The sequence below is a fragment of the Pyrus communis genome, chromosome 2 (assembly GCF_963583255.1).
Source record: "Pyrus communis chromosome 2, drPyrComm1.1, whole genome shotgun sequence".
In the NCBI taxonomy this organism is placed as follows: domain Eukaryota; kingdom Viridiplantae; phylum Streptophyta; class Magnoliopsida; order Rosales; family Rosaceae; genus Pyrus; species Pyrus communis.
The window spans coordinates 13,608,813-13,623,915 of NC_084804.1; the positions used below are offsets into that span (position 1 = coordinate 13,608,813).

The 15,103-nt window shown below is 37.9% G+C and overlaps 3 protein-coding genes across 3 annotated transcripts; 2 read left to right on the forward strand and 1 right to left on the reverse strand.

The window, feature by feature from the left end:
- The first annotated feature begins 309 nt into the window (after nucleotides 1–309).
- On the forward strand, nucleotides 310–1,295 carry LOC137726225 (auxin-induced in root cultures protein 12-like). The gene has a single exon (XM_068465117.1). The coding sequence runs from the start codon at nucleotides 378–380 to the stop codon at nucleotides 1,158–1,160; it is 783 nt and encodes a 260-aa protein (XP_068321218.1). The 5' UTR covers nucleotides 310–377; the 3' UTR covers nucleotides 1,161–1,295.
- Nucleotides 1,296–4,952: 3,657 nt separating this feature from the next.
- On the forward strand, nucleotides 4,953–10,746 carry LOC137725193 (uncharacterized). Its single transcript, XM_068463793.1, has 14 exons — nucleotides 4,953–5,455; nucleotides 5,582–5,691; nucleotides 5,786–5,848; nucleotides 5,941–6,121; nucleotides 6,217–6,321; nucleotides 6,423–6,556; nucleotides 6,682–7,249; nucleotides 7,843–7,908; nucleotides 8,088–8,164; nucleotides 8,602–8,883; nucleotides 8,971–9,310; nucleotides 9,398–9,550; nucleotides 9,649–10,185; nucleotides 10,356–10,746. The coding sequence occupies exons 1-14, from the start codon at nucleotides 5,189–5,191 to the stop codon at nucleotides 10,536–10,538; spliced, it is 3,066 nt and encodes a 1,021-aa protein (XP_068319894.1). The 5' UTR covers nucleotides 4,953–5,188; the 3' UTR covers nucleotides 10,539–10,746.
- A 320-nt stretch (nucleotides 10,747–11,066) lies between these two features.
- On the reverse strand, nucleotides 11,067–14,331 carry LOC137725194 (ras-related protein RABA5b-like). The gene is made up of 2 exons (XM_068463794.1): nucleotides 13,892–14,331; nucleotides 11,067–11,490 (listed from the first exon to the last, which is right to left on the reverse strand). The coding sequence occupies exons 1-2, from the start codon at nucleotides 14,220–14,222 to the stop codon at nucleotides 11,174–11,176; spliced, it is 648 nt and encodes a 215-aa protein (XP_068319895.1). The 5' UTR covers nucleotides 14,223–14,331; the 3' UTR covers nucleotides 11,067–11,173.
- Nucleotides 14,332–15,103: the final 772 nt, after the last annotated feature.

The window sequence follows — 15,103 nt, forward strand, 5'->3', positions numbered from 1 at the left end:
CCACCTGACTTTACCACCTGGTGTTGGTGAATCTGTAGTTCTGTACAATTTTTTTTTTCTTTCAAACAACAAAAAAAAAGAAAAAAAAAAAGAAAAAAGGGACCCGTGGACCCGGCCCGAACCGGCCCGTTTCAACCGGGCCGGGTAAGGTCCGGTTCTTATATTAAAAAATGTAATCCCCGGTCCGGCCCGCCCCGTTCCCTTTGAACTTAGGTCCGGTCCGGTCCCTTCAAAATTGGGCCCGGCCCGGCCCGTGCCCAGCCCTATATAAAGCCCCACAAGCTTTGTATTCGGCATAGAACACTCTCTCTCTCTCTCTCTCTGTGGCCCCCTTTTTCTTTCTTTCCACAGAGTTCTTATCTCGCCGCACTCCTTCAATGGCTTCCTCTCTCCCTCTCTCTCTCCTCCTCCAAATCTCATGCATTTCCCTCCTATTGGCTCTGCTAATCTCACCCGCCGCACAAGCAGCCACCTGCACCTCACCGACATTCAAAAACAACAAGGTCTACTCCAACTGCAACGACCTCCCCGCCCTCAACTCCTACCTCCACTGGACGTACAACCGCTCCAACTCCTCCCTCTCCATTGCCTTCGTCGCCGCCCCCGCCAAGACCGGCGGCTGGGTCGCTTGGGCCATCAACCCCACAGCCGAAAAAATGGCCGGGTCTCAGGCCCTACTGGCCCACCTAACGACCGACGGCACCCCGGTCGTCAAAACCTACAACATCAGCTCCTACAGCTCCATCATTCCAGGAAATCTCTCGTTCGACGTCTGGGACATCAGCGCCGAGTTCTCCAACAGCACCTACATGATCTTCGCCACCGTCAAGGTCCCAGAAAACAAGGAGTCCGTCAACCAGGTCTGGCAGGTGGGCCCCGGAGTCAACACCACCACTGGTTTCCCTGAAAAGCATGACTTTGCCCCCGCCAATCTCAGGTCCTATGGCCTCTTGAACTTGGTAGCTAATGCCACCACTAACTCCACTACCAATACCACCTGTGGGGCTTTGAGGCCTAGGTGTGGAGGAAACATGGGCTTGTTTTCCGTTTTGTTTTCGGTTGGTAGAGCTCTCGCAACGGTTGGTGGAGCTCTCGCTGAATTTCTAAATTTGGTAAGCTTAGTTTTATTTTTTTACTCTTTTTACTCTTCTCGTGCTTAATATTAACGTGATTGAAATCATTGAGGTTGATTGTATCGATCGAAGAAGAGACGGAGGTTTCAGGCCTTTCGCACTTATTTAGGTGGAAGAATATTTGTTATTATATTCCATGATATTATGAATCCCACTTTGATTGAAATCTGCTTCTTATCTGTATTTTTTTCTGGATAAATATGAGAACAGAACATTAATTAAAATCGGTAGTTTGTGAGTAGAGAGATGCTGCTCGATTTAGTTTATACTGTTATATTAATACGTGGTGATCTTTAGGTTTAGATTTTTCCTATATTTTCAATTTTTGTGGCTCGTACTAGCTTTACTCTTTTGAAGAAATAAGATAACGACATTTAGCAAACGAAAAGGGTCAATTGAATCTGAAAGTGAACGGTAAATGTGTCACACATAAATAATCAGAACGAGGCAATCGCTTGACGAGCGAGAAAGGAACAGGGCCAATTACCACACGTTCGACCCGAAAGTCTACATACCAGAGTCACAATGTGAGGATATGCTAAGGTATATGTTTTTTCAAACGAACTAATAATACTTATTTTCTTTAGTCAATCGGTTAAAGAAAATGATCGATAAATAAAGATAACTAGAAGTAGCTAGACATTCGCGTGAGAAGTGAAAAAAAGAACATAACCAATTATCACATGTTGGATGAAATGTTTACACATTACATGGTCGTAATGTGAGAATGCTAGGGTTTACATACATTTCTAATGACCTAATGGTCATAATGTGAGGTTGCTAGGGTTCAAACTCTTCCTCAGCTAGCTTTGTGTAAATTAGTACTAGCCTTCATGCACGCGCGTGCAGGATATATTTTTTGAATTACGGAGTGTTACGCACGACTTACACGTTTTAAATATATTTATATACGTAAATTGACAAAAAAATATTTGAAGTAAATGAATAATCTTAGATCTACGGAGTGTTACGCACGACTTACACGTTTTAAATGTATTTATATACGTAAATTGACAAAAAATATTTGAAGTAAATGAATAAACTTAGATCATGCTAGAAGAAGCCCCTCATAAACCAATTAAAGCAGCTGAATTAACATAATAATATTGGTTTCTATAGAATTTACAATAAGAATAGAGAAAATAATATTTAATGAACAATTGATTTAAATCACATTATTGCTAGCCCATTGTGAGACTAAGTTCACCCTCCTCCTTAGTGTAGATAATATCGTTTGTTAAAAAAAAAATCATTTGACAACTAATTTAATTATATTATTATCAGCATGCAAAAGATTATATAAAATTCTTTTGCCGAAATTATTATATAAAATTCGATTACACAAGATTTTATTATCTAAAGGTCAATAATCATGGAATCCAAGTCAATATATATAAGCGAATTACCCAACCGAAGTACGCCACATCCCACCTCACTCCCCTAATTTTATATTTCAATAAATAAATAAAACTAAATGCTAATGGGTGAGTGAACACCAGCACTTGGAAAAATTTCTCCTGGACTGCCGACCACCTAATATTCAAATCTAGCAATTATGGAAAAGGGGTCAATTCTGCTTGGCCATGTCATAGTGATGCATTGCTGATTATAAATAGAAAAATTAAAAATTAAAATAAAGACAAAAACTAAACAACTATTGAAACGAGTTAAATGATATTACTTGAGCGGACGAGAAAATTTTATGTGTCATCGAGTATATGATTGTTGTGTGTAATTAGCGGAGTGAGTTATGTTTTTGTTAAGATAAAGTGTTATTATTATGTTTATTATTTAGAATTGTATTTATCACAGGCCGTAAATCATTGAAAAAAATATCTTTCGTCGCATAATATATTCTCTAACTGTAAGGTATATTCTCTAACTGTAAGGTAGATTCTCTTCAAACTGAGCAATCGTGAAAATCTCTTTAAGATGAGGTTTGTGAAAATCTCTTTTGGTTACAATGGTCCCTTCACAAATTGTTTAGTGGGGCTTTCTGAGAATAGGACTTGTAGGTGTGCTAGTGCCACTAAATGGTATAGAGTGCATACATATCTTTCAACCTATGCCACAAGCTAGCGCATGCATTTTGGCACATCTTTCCTATGTACAAACAACCTTGGCCCTTAACTTCACGGCTGGCAAAGAGAACCCATACAAAGACATACAAAGCGTTTATGTGGATGAGGATACGAACTTGAGTGTAAGAGAGCAGATACATTGTCCTAGTTAACTGGCATAATTCAAATATGTGATATGCAATCACTTTCAATTAGAGAAACTATTGGGTTTATTTTAAACGGATGCAATCGCTAAAATTGGAGTGGGCTGGAGAACACTCGCACCTGACATTTCGAGCAATGCGTAAGAGGTGTAAATTACTATTATTACAAACTTGGTTGATTAAATCCACCTAATATCATGTCTATGTATTAGCTGGTCCAATATACTTCACAAGTTGAATAACACTTTAATAAGTTTACAACGATATATTTACAGTGAAGGAATTGTGCTAAGTCACAGAATGGATATGCTATAAGAATTTGGTATCGAATTCGTTATCAACAAGATTCGAACTTAAGATTTCCTTAAAAGTGAAGAAGAAAACCAATAAAGCGTCATTCTCGCTGAAAGTATTTGTTAATACATCAATATTGATATTTTAGTGTTTTTTTTATTTTGTTATTTTTTTATTACAAACAATAGCGTCAGTAGGTTAAAAATTATTAGTTGTTTGAGACGAGAGTGATTGAAGGATTGGAGATCAAACCGTCGTCAGAATGCATAAGCATGCTCGCTTTCTGTTGTCGCCGGAAAGCATCTGCGATATTGATACTACCGTTAAATGTTTTGATTGTGTACTTTCGAGGTCCAAAATGAGATCCAAAGGAGAATGAGATGGTGAATTTTAGGCCCAAAAGGAGAATGAGATGGTGAATTGTAGGCCCAAAATACAGGCCTATTTATCCGTGCCCAGTTTAATATGGAATAAACCTGCAGGCCCATTTTAAACTATTAAAGTAGAAGTTCTTTTGTTGGAAAGAATGAAACAATGAACAATATTACGAAAGTTATAAGTAAAGTCCGTCAAACTTAGGTATGTAAAGTCAATTTTTTTTTTTTAAAAAAGAACACACTTCTATGTTTAAATAATAAAACAAACTCTTTTATGAAAGTTATATGTCAATGGTTAAATTTTTGGTAAACGTGAACAGTTTTAGTTGAGAATTGTTATCGGTGCTTCAAAAATATCATTGTGCACTTCAAATTTTCTATAATTAGAAAGAAAAATATATTCGTGAGGTGTGTAGATTGAGATTTTTGGAGTGTTAATAACAGTTCCCTTTAGTTACTCAGTTTCACTTTTTAATCTCCAAATGGACATTGTAATTTAACAATTTCTGAATACTCTATTATTAACAATCCAAATTCAACCCACTCATTTTCTGAAACAACATTCTCTTTCTTTTCTCCTTGTTCAAGGGTTCACTGTTATTTTCTAAAACAACATTCTGTTTCTTTTCTCCTTGTTCAAGGATCCACTGTTATTTTTTTTTAATATTCAACAGACGAACAGTTGATCTATAAAGTAAAGAGTGACTATTCATTTGACTATAATAGTCTTCTACAAAATCTGTCGAAGATGTGTTTTTCTAGATTTAACTATTTAAAATAAAATTTTGGTGGTTTGATGACTCAAAATTGAGTATGTAAAAGCTTGTTCGTGATTAATTGGTACGACAATATTCAGCCTTTCATTTAGTTGAAAAATGTTTTTAGTTGGATTCACATTAATAAGAATGAGGAGATATTTATAACGAGCAAAGCAATGATGCCAAGTTACCAATTCGATGTATCCGATTCCCTGGCATATGCCTTCACAAGCCGCACACGATTCTCTCTCTTTTTTCTCAATCTCTAATTTTGGTAATTAAAATTAAATTAAAAAAAATTAAAAAATAAAACTCAGACAGGCGAACAGGAACAATCCCTGTCGCCGCGCTTCGTGATCTTCGTCGGCGTTTATCCCGAACGAACAAATTAGCAAATCGCCAATGGAGTCGATACAAAGCAAAGTGGAGGCATGGATCAAGGAGCAGCGAGCCAAGCTCCTCAAGGTCTCCTGGGGCCCTCTGCAGTGGAGGATGAAGTGGCCCTGGCTCGGCAAGGAGGGCGACCGCGAGCGCCGCCGCAGGATCCACCAGGAGTACGAGCGCCGCCGCAAGCAGCTCCACGATCTCTGTGCCGCCGTCAAGGCCGACTCCGTCTCCGACCTCCAGGACATCCTCAGCTGCATGGTTCTCTCCGAGTGCGTTTACAAGGTCAGTAAAAAATGTGAAAATCTTTCAATCTCTCTCTCTTTCTCTCTCTCTCTCTCTCTCGCATTTGATCATAGATTCAAACACCTTGTGTGCAATCTTAATGTTGTGATGAAATGCTTCGGATAGAGACCTGCTTCGGACTTGGTTTGGGCTGTGAATAAGTTTAAGTCCGACTTCGGAGGACAAATTGTTTCTCTCGAGCGTGTTCAACCTTCTTCGGATCACGTTCCTCACAGGTGTTTGATTTTTTTCGTTGCTTGGATTGTTTGATTTGAAAGTTTGCTTCTTGGGGTCGATTGTTTTAGCTGTTTTGCGTTTGGGTGTATGCAGTTATTTGTTGGCGGAATCCGGTGATACATTGTTTGCTTCTTTCATTGGAACCAAGCAGTACAAGTAAGAACCATTTGAATTCGATTAATTCATCCAGAATTCTATTCGTTACGTCGATATTTATTGTTTATTTGTTTGTTTGTTATTTTGCGAAGGGATGTGATGGCGGATGCAAACATATTTCAAGGTGCTATATTTCATGAGGATGTAGTGGAGGATACTAATGGGACTGAAACTACTAAATGTAATCCACCTGAAAAAGGAAAGGGAAATGGAGAAAATTTGTGGAATCCTCTTGAATCAAAAGCAAATAAAGCTAAACCTGCCGCACATCGGGTATGATTGTAGTCCCACGCACGAAATCACGCGCTCTTTTGTAATGCGCCAATATGATTTTCTAACATGCTATCTTTTCAAAATGTTACCTTTAGGGGTTCTTGGCTCGTGCTAAAGGGATACCTGCGTTGGAGTTGTACAGGCTTGCTCAAAAGAAAAAACGGAACCTTGTGTTATGTGGTCACTCACTTGGTGGAGCAGTATGTCCGTTAGCTGTTTTGCTAGACAGTTTACTTGTTAGTGATCGCTTTGCTTGTTATTGGTTTGAGCTCATACTATCTTCGCTCTTTGGATGATGTAGGTAGCAGTATTAGCTACCCTTGCTATTTTGAGGGTGGTCGCTTCTTCTTCTTCTTCATTAAACGAGAATGGAAATGTTAAAGTCAAATGCATCACATTTTCCCAGCCCCCTGTTGGGAATGCAGCTTTAAGAGAGTAGGTTTCTTGCCCTTTTTCAACTGTCTTTTTCTGGTATTTCATAGTTAGCAAAGATTATTCATGTCTCTATTCTCTTATTCCAGCAACTAAATCTCTGTTTTTTATCATCTATTTTCTTGTAGTTATGTTAGTAGAGAGGGATGGCAGCATTACTTCAAGAGTTACTGCATTCCCGAAGATCTGGTGCCTCGCATCCTGTCTCCTGCTTATTTTCATCATTATAACGCACAATCTCCTTCAGTGCCTGCTGAAACCGGAACTACCAGGATATCCATGTTAAAAAGTGAGGAAGTAGTAGGACAACGCAAAGAGAATGGTGGCGAACAGTTGGTTCTGGGTTTGGGACCTGTGCAGACTTCTATGTGGAGACTTTCGAAGCTTGTTCCCTTAGAAGGCATAAGAAGACAATTTAACAAATACGGAGGAAAGAAAGTTGGTTCTGTGGAGACATCTTCTCAATCAGATTCTGTTGCAACAACTGTAGTAGATGATGACATGGTAGAACCACAGTCTCTTGAAATACAAGAAGGTTCTGATGGTATATCTCTTAAGCCTATCTCAGAAACTGATAAAGAGCCACTGGGTGTAGCACCAAGTGGGAAGTCAGCTAAAAAAAGCTCCACAAAAAATGGGGATAGCCGCACATGGCGCAGAGTCCCTTATTTACCTTCATATGTACCATTTGGGGAGGTATTATATTACAAACTGGAAGCCCTTGTATAATCTTCTTCAAGCTTAGGTGCATGCATGTGGGCTTGTAAAGTAGTCCAAATTATTGAATGTGTGATGGTTCATTGCTATCAGTATCTTTGTTGTTGTGTCTTCTACCCCCTGAGATCTCTATAATCTTAGATTGGCGATGCAATTGTTATGTTGCTTATGGTATTTTGTACATTTTGCGTTTGTCTGCAATGAGCTGTAAGCTAAAGTACTTAATTGCCAGTCCTCAGTAGCTACGCATTCTTGATTTAGTCAACAAGATGTTGTCTTCTATGCCGTTACCCAACCTATATGCTTGGATAAAACATTTTTAGCAAATACTGTCTCAGTTTACCTGTTAGGAAACATATTTGATGCCTTCTTGCTTTGTACTTCAAAGTGATTTTTGTTGTGCTTTATTTAAATATATATATTTTTTTTTCCGGCATGAAGGCAGTATTTGCTCTCTTTGCTGATGACATTGTGATTCTATCTTGGTGCTTTTGTATGCCTAAAATGCTAATTGTGAACTTGGTTTACAGTTGTCAACTGAACTCGTCTGAAATTCTTTTATGTTGTGCCAGCTTTATCTCTTGGACAATTCGTCAGTGAAGTCACTATCAGATGCAGAGTACTCAAAGTTGACATCGGTAGGCACTTCCTTTGCTTGACCATCAGTTATTTCTTTGTTTTTTTTTCTTTTGGATTATGAGTTCTGCTGGTTAAGGGTTTTTGTTGACATTTTTTCTTGTTTACACGTAGTTATTAGTTCTCATTGTGTCTGGAATATCTCATTTCATTTGCTTTCTTCTGGCAAAGACATTTTCAGGTCAGGTCTGTGATTGCGGAGCTGAGGGAACGATTTCAATCACATTCAATGAAGTCATATAGGTTTCGCTTCCAGAGGTAATAATGATTCTACCTTACAAAAATATATCTCTTGTTAATCCGATTATTTGTTGACCTGCAGCAATATCCTTTCTTCCCAAATTGGTGGTGTGACACTGGTTTGAAGGACTATGTTTGCCTTTTGGGTTGATCTTATTTGTTGCTTTCTTTTCATCCTGTTTTCCTTACAAATAATCTTTACAAATATCAAATCACATTTGGACCTATGTCAGTGACCAAGCATTTAGCATATGAATACAACAGATGATCTAAATCTATATTCAGGAATGAGACAAGGTCCAGTGTAATCTAGTTAGGGCATCTAATTTGAATTTCTTGCACCTTGTACCTGGAATTCGGTATGTAGTTGGAAAATGCAATCTCATGTCTTCATTTGGACCTTCTTGTAACTTTTCTTCCATTTCTTACTTGACGGGACCTTGTTGCCTCTGCAGAATCTATGACCTGTGCATGAAAGATGATACGTCACCTTTTTCAGCCATAGAACAACTACAGCAGTTTCCACATCTACAGCAGTGGCTTGGTCTTGCAGTTGCAGGAACTGTGGAGCTTGGGCATATTGTTGAGTCTCCAGTTATTCGGACAGCTACTTCAGTTGCTCCTCTTGGATGGAATGGCTTACTTGGTGAGAAGAACGGAGATCCCTTAAAAGTTGATATCACTGGTTATGGATTGCATCTTTGTACACTTGTGCATGCCCAAGTGAATGGTAACTGGTACTGTTCTGTGCAACTGTATCTTCAATGATTCTACTCTATCTGCAGTCAATTTTTTTATTTACGTAACATTGTATCTTCAATTAGGTGTTCAACAGCAGTAGAATCGTTTCCTTCAACCCCAGCTTATTCTTCAAATTGTGGAGAAAATCTGGAACTACAAAAAATGCGAGTATTAATTGGAGCCCCATTGAAACAGCCGCCAAAGCATCAGATGGAAGCAGATTCAATGATGCATGTGTTTTCTGCTATTGATTCCAACACAGCTAATCTTAGTAGGGAGCACACTTCAGGACCATTTCATGAGGAAAAGTCCATGCGTCCTGAAGGGTTAAGTGAATTTTTCATATTTTGTACCAGTGACTTCACCACAGTTTCTAAAGAGGTGCATGTGAGAACTCGTAGGGTGCGGTTACTTGGTCTTGAGGTATTGATGCTTGAATTCTTGGTAATAAAAACTTGTCTTATATATTTTATTTCGTGTAGTTACTCACATGATTTATTGCCCATGTAGGGAGCCGGAAAGACTTCCCTTTTTAAGGCAATACTATCCCAAGGCAGAATTACCCATATTACAAATATTGAGAATCTGCTTCCAGAAACTGACGCCCAAGAAGGTATTTCTCTTGGTTTATGCTTCTGTGATTCAGCAGGGGTAAATTTGCAGGTATTTCCTCCTTCCATGGTAAAGAATGTCCCTGTTGGCATGGATTATTTTATACTTTCTCATGATTTATTGTCATATTTCTCGAATTTGTGTTGCAGGAGCTGAATTTGGAGGCTACTAGTTTCAGAGATGAACTATGGACAGGAATTCGTGATCTTAATCGGAAGACCGACTTGATTGTTCTTGTTCATAACCTGTCTCATAGAATACCACACTTAAATCACTCAAATGGATCGCAACAAAAGCCAGCCCTTACACTTCTGCTGGATGAGGCGAAATCTTTGGGAATTCCTTGGGTCCTTGCAGTAACAAACAAATTTTCTGTCAGTGCTCATCAACAGAAGGCAGCAATTGATGCTGTTGTTCAGTCATACCAAGCATCTCCAAGGACCACTGGCGTTATCAATTCCTGTCCATATGTCACGCCAAGTGCTGCAAGCACTAATTTGTCATGGGGTGCAACCACCAGAGATGCTGATGGAAGGATGGGTGCTCAAAGCTTATTTTTTGCTCCCATCAATTTTGTGAAGCGGCCTTTCCAGAAGAAAGAAATTATTCTCCCAGTTGAGGGTGTCAACTCTCTTCGTCAAGTAGTCCATCATGTACTGAGGAGCCACGAGGAAGCTGCATTGCAGGTGAACAAATGTTTCATAGATCTTATGATGCAATAGGGTTTTTCTGCTCTCGAGATTTGTTGCTTACTGTTTCACTGTCATATATGCTTGTGGACGGGGGTGCTAGTGGTATAAATACCATTTTATCTACCAAAATTATTCACGTCTACTAAATGATTTTCGATTTGAAGGAACTTGCAAGAGATAGGCTGTTGGTGGAAGTGGAAAGAGAGCGTACAATCGCCATGGGACGTGATTCTCAAGCCAAGTCAAATTCTCTTACTTCTGCAGCTGTGGGTGCTTCCCTCGGAGCCGGTCTTGGCATTGTCTTGGCTGTTGTCATGGGTGCAGCATCCGCCTTGAGGAAGCCTTAGAGAACTCACATCTCCGTAATTTATGCGGCGCAATCAGCAGTTGTTTCATGTTAGTAGTTGTAGTTGCAGGCCATTTTTTCATTTTTGTGGCTCTTAAAAGTGATTTGAGTTAACAAAATAGGTCTTCTTGGAATGGGAAATGTTCTCCCGAATAATTTTTAATTTACTGTACAGATATATTTATTTTGATAGATATATAGTTAATGTATCCTTGTGTACCTTTGTTTCTTATACCAAAAAATCATTGATCAATTGCAAGGGCTTGTTTGTCCAAAAAAAAAAATTGTAAGGGTTTGTAATTTAGCTGCTTAAGAACATTTACCTATGCACCAGATATCTCGAGTTCGAATTCTCTCTCCCCCGATAATGATTTTTCAATTTTTCACTCTTGTTTGCAACTAGAAAAGTTTAATTTCCAAATAATTAATAATAAAACCCAACCAAAGCGGAAAATAAAACCTCCAAAGAATTCAAACTGTTCCCAGGATTCCCAACACAATAATAAGAACTTGAAATTTTAGAAAACTATGAAAATAGTTTTGTTGATATATCTAATCCCCAATTAAAGGTTTATGAATGACTGCTGGGGGTGAAGGAACACTCTGAATGTAAACGTAAAACCGAAGGAATAGGGATCATCCACCGCAACAAGAGAGATTCATCCGGCTTTTCGAGTCTGCCCCGTTTTTCACCAGGCTTACTCGGTTCACAGACAACTCGGCCTTGTAGGAATCAGAATTTAGGACTTTGCGGCTGACATTGTTGTAAATCTCCCGGATAACTATCTCAAAAGCCGTTTGAACGTTGGTGGAATTCAGTGCAGAAGTCTCCATGAAGAATAGCCCTTGTTCCTCAGCAAGGTTTTTGCCTTCTTCCAAGCTCACAGCCCTAAGATCCTCCAAGTCACACTTGTTTCCTACCAGCATCCTTGCTACTGTTGTTTCACAATGAGCTGCGTAATCATTCCATTAAGCGTTAACTGTCTGACCCTCGATAAATTAGAAATATGAATATGAATGTCAAAATGATCAGAAAGTTAAAACAAAACCTGCAAACTAATTAAGGGGTAAAACCAACGAGTTCTATAAGCATCTTAATGAATCCAAAGTATTAGCCACTGAATTACTCTAAGTTGCATCTATTTGTAAACACACAAAAATACTACGGTTCGTATTTGTTAGACGGGATATTTCTGTAAGAAACTTAGGCTGCTGAACAGAATATAATAAGCATTCACAATCAATTTCTTACGCTTTCACTAAATCATGTCAAGTACATTGCACAATTTGAGGAATTTAGAAACATAAGCAAAACTATATCAGAACCAACCTGGCTTCAACAAGCCGAAAACATTAGCCTGCAACCGGTGCAGTCCAAGCCACACTTGTGGCTCAAGTTGGGACCAGGTTCTAAGGCAGGAATAAAGTTTTAACATTAATGAAAAAATGTTGAATAACTTGGGAAGTAGTTGCCTTTCAATATGAATAAGCAAACTCCCACGTTAAGCAATCCACAAATCATAACTCCTTGAATTACAACTTAAATGCTTGACCTAACCTCGAAAATGTTCAGCAGCAATTATATCCAAGTTCTGCTCCCTAAGAAGACCACATTTATATACAACACCTTCCCTATTCACACTGGCACTGGCACTGCATATCAGCCACAAAAGCAGTAGCATTTCATTTGGGGTTTCTCATTTCTGCACAAAGTTGTTTCAAGTTGCAACCAAACTTTCATTACGACACCATTTTCAGGGAAGAACGTGTTCCCAAGTAATTAGAAGCTTTTTATTCCCAACTATACAAAAAGAAATAGTAAAATTGCCAGTTCTTTACTCGCACAATGTATAATCAGAACCAGACCAATTGAGCAAAAAATTGAGTGGAAATATAATAAACCAAATAAAGCATCCAATATTTCATTTAAGGCTGGAAAAAATTCTCAAAAATCCTGAACCAAACCCAAAAAATCCCGATTCCAAACCAAAATTCCTGAAATTTGGGATGAAATACCGAACCGATCCCAAAATTTCGATACGGGGATTCGGTATTGTCTACACAATTTTTCAGTAATCCCTTACTGAACCGAAAAAGTATTATATATTTATATATATAATTATATATACATGCCTTTTATGCAAAGAGATCCACATTTTTTTTCAAAAAATAGAGATTAGGTGAGGGGTTCAATCCACATCGAATTTCAACGATTCGAACAATTTATTTTGTAAGTCTCAATTCATAGATCATCATTGCAAAAATTCAATTCAATCCGAAACCATTTGCCTATTTAATTATCAAGATAAAATTTCATTATTTATTATATAACAAAGTATTTGTTCATTTCTTTGAACCCAATCAAATATCTTAAACATTTCCGATTTAGCTAATATTTTGTAAGGATGATCTTTGAGGTACAACTTAAAAAATAGATGGTTCACATCGTTAATGTTCGATGTAGTTTGAACCCTATAACTAATTCCCATTTTTATAAAAAAGATGGATATGCCTTCCCTTAAAGATTTCCATTATATATATAAAATACATTCAAACGGTTGCTAACTACTAGTAGCAATATAATTGGTGTGGTCTACAAGTAGGGACCATAAACATTTATCGTCACTTTTGCCTATATATATATATATATATATATATATAATACATTCGAATGGTTGCTAACTACTAGTAGCAATATAATTGTTCTGGTCTATAAGTAGTAACCATAACCATTTATCACCACATTTGCCAGTCCATACCTCCCACAAATATGTCTTTTTCTTCAATACGAAATCAAAAAATTGTATGGTAAGTTTTCGAACATATTAGGTTTGTAATTTATTTTTTTTTGCTTTTGGATTTTGTTACTTATTTTATTTGGATTGCATGTTAAATTAACTTGGTATGAATGATTGCTATTTCAATTTATATGAAATTTAGCAATACCAAACCATACCGGAATACCAAAAATATTTCGGGAATCCCGAAAATTAGGAATATCGAAATTTTGATTTGGAATTGATCTTCAAATTCCCGTTCCGAAACTTTTTGGTTTGGGATTTAAGATTCTATTTTTGATTTGAAATCTCATACCGAACCACCCCTAATTTCATTAACCAAATAATCTCTTCATTGTTCCTACATTTTCTCACAAACCAAACAGAAAAATCAATCTCAACAAAAGGGGTAGGCAAAAACTTACTGGTAAAGACAAATACAGCTAAAACAATCACCCTCTGCTAACCAAAACTTGATATCATCCAAAACCCACAAAAAATCTTCATTTACCCGCATATTCTCACCAACCAAACAGAAAAAACCAATCTTTAACAAAAGTGTCATGCAAAAACTTACTGGTAAGCTCATCGAGCCATCGCTTGACGCTCTCGAAGGTGGTCTTCCTACTGATATCGTAGACAATCAGGGCGCCAACAGCGCCTCTGTAGTAAGCAGAGGTGACGGCCCTGAAGCGCTCTTGGCCGGCGGTGTCCCAGATCTGTGCTTTGATCATTTTGCCGTCGATTTCCAATTCTTGGGTCAGAAACTCGACCCCGATTGTGGCCTTGTTGTTGGGGTCGAACTCGTTGCGGGCGAACCGCGAGAGGAGGTTGGACTTGCCCACCGCCGAGTCGCCTATTAGCACCACCTTGAACAAGTACTCCTCTCCTTCGAGCCCTTCCTCCATTGGGTCTCTCTCTCTCTCGGATTCTCCCTGTGAGTTTTCTTTGAGACACTGACTTGCTTGGACTTTTTATGGAAAGGAAAGGCGTTTTGTGCGCGTGTGTGTGCATGCGAGGAACTTCGGGTTAGTTTTGTAGCGCTTGAAATTAGGTTAGGACAATGCTGCGTAATTGGCGGGTTAATCAAATTTTGGTGATTTTCTTAATATTTCTTTTTGTTGTTATATATACGTTTTTATACGTTGAGTTTTTGGGTTAGGCCTTTGATTTGCGAGTAGGATATTACGGTGACGACACTTAAATCTAATAACATGTTTTTGTCCATCACAATTACTTGTGATGATATTTCAAGCCAATTACATAGTGGCATGTATCTTAATTTATTCATAAAACGCGTTAATAAATTTACGTGTCGTCACCGTAGTATCTCACTCACGTGAATGTTTCATAAGACAATAATTGTGTTCACCATTAGGCGCACATTTTGTCCATTCAGTTATAATTAATGTATTTTCACTATTAAAATAAAAATCATAATCGTAATTGTTCATTTGCTTAACCATTTAGTCATTTACTGAACTAATCAACAATTTTAATAACTAAAATCCTCAAGAAAAGCCATCCATGTATTCTTTACATATTAATTGCTACAAATCTCTAATTTTGTTAAAGTATTTTTAAAAAATTATTAAGAAAATAGAATATTCCAATTATAATATTTTTTTAAAGAAAAATAACGAAATTCATTAACACAAAGTATATCCTACCCGTGACCATGAATGGCTTTTATTTGCATGCTGATACAAATTAAGCTATAATTAATCGATATGGTTGTCGGTTAAGTGGGTACTCATATTGAAAGCAAGCCGGACAGCGATTTGTGACA

What these genes read in the sequence shown, in the direction of transcription:
- LOC137725193 (XM_068463793.1), top strand. Translation starts at nt 5,189, where the DNA reads ATGGAGTCGATACAAAGCAAAGTGGAGGCATGGATCAAGGAGCAGCGA. An exon ending in AGTACTCAAAGTTGACATCG is followed by an intron (nt 7,909 to 8,087) that starts GTAGGCACTTCC and finishes AGACATTTTCAG; the next exon opens with GTCAGGTCTGTGATTGCGGA. An exon ending in TGCGGTTACTTGGTCTTGAG is followed by an intron (nt 9,311 to 9,397) that starts GTATTGATGCTT and finishes TTGCCCATGTAG; the next exon opens with GGAGCCGGAAAGACTTCCCT.
- LOC137726225 (XM_068465117.1), top strand. Translation starts at nt 378, where the DNA reads ATGGCTTCCTCTCTCCCTCTCTCTCTCCTCCTCCAAATCTCATGCATT.
- LOC137725194 (XM_068463794.1), bottom strand. Translation starts at nt 14,222, where the DNA reads ATGGAGGAAGGGCTCGAAGGAGAGGAGTACTTGTTCAAGGTGGTGCTA. An exon ending in ATGGCTCGATGAGCTTACCA is followed by an intron (nt 11,491 to 13,891) that starts GTAAGTTTTTGC and finishes ATGATTACGCAG; the next exon opens with CTCATTGTGAAACAACAGTA.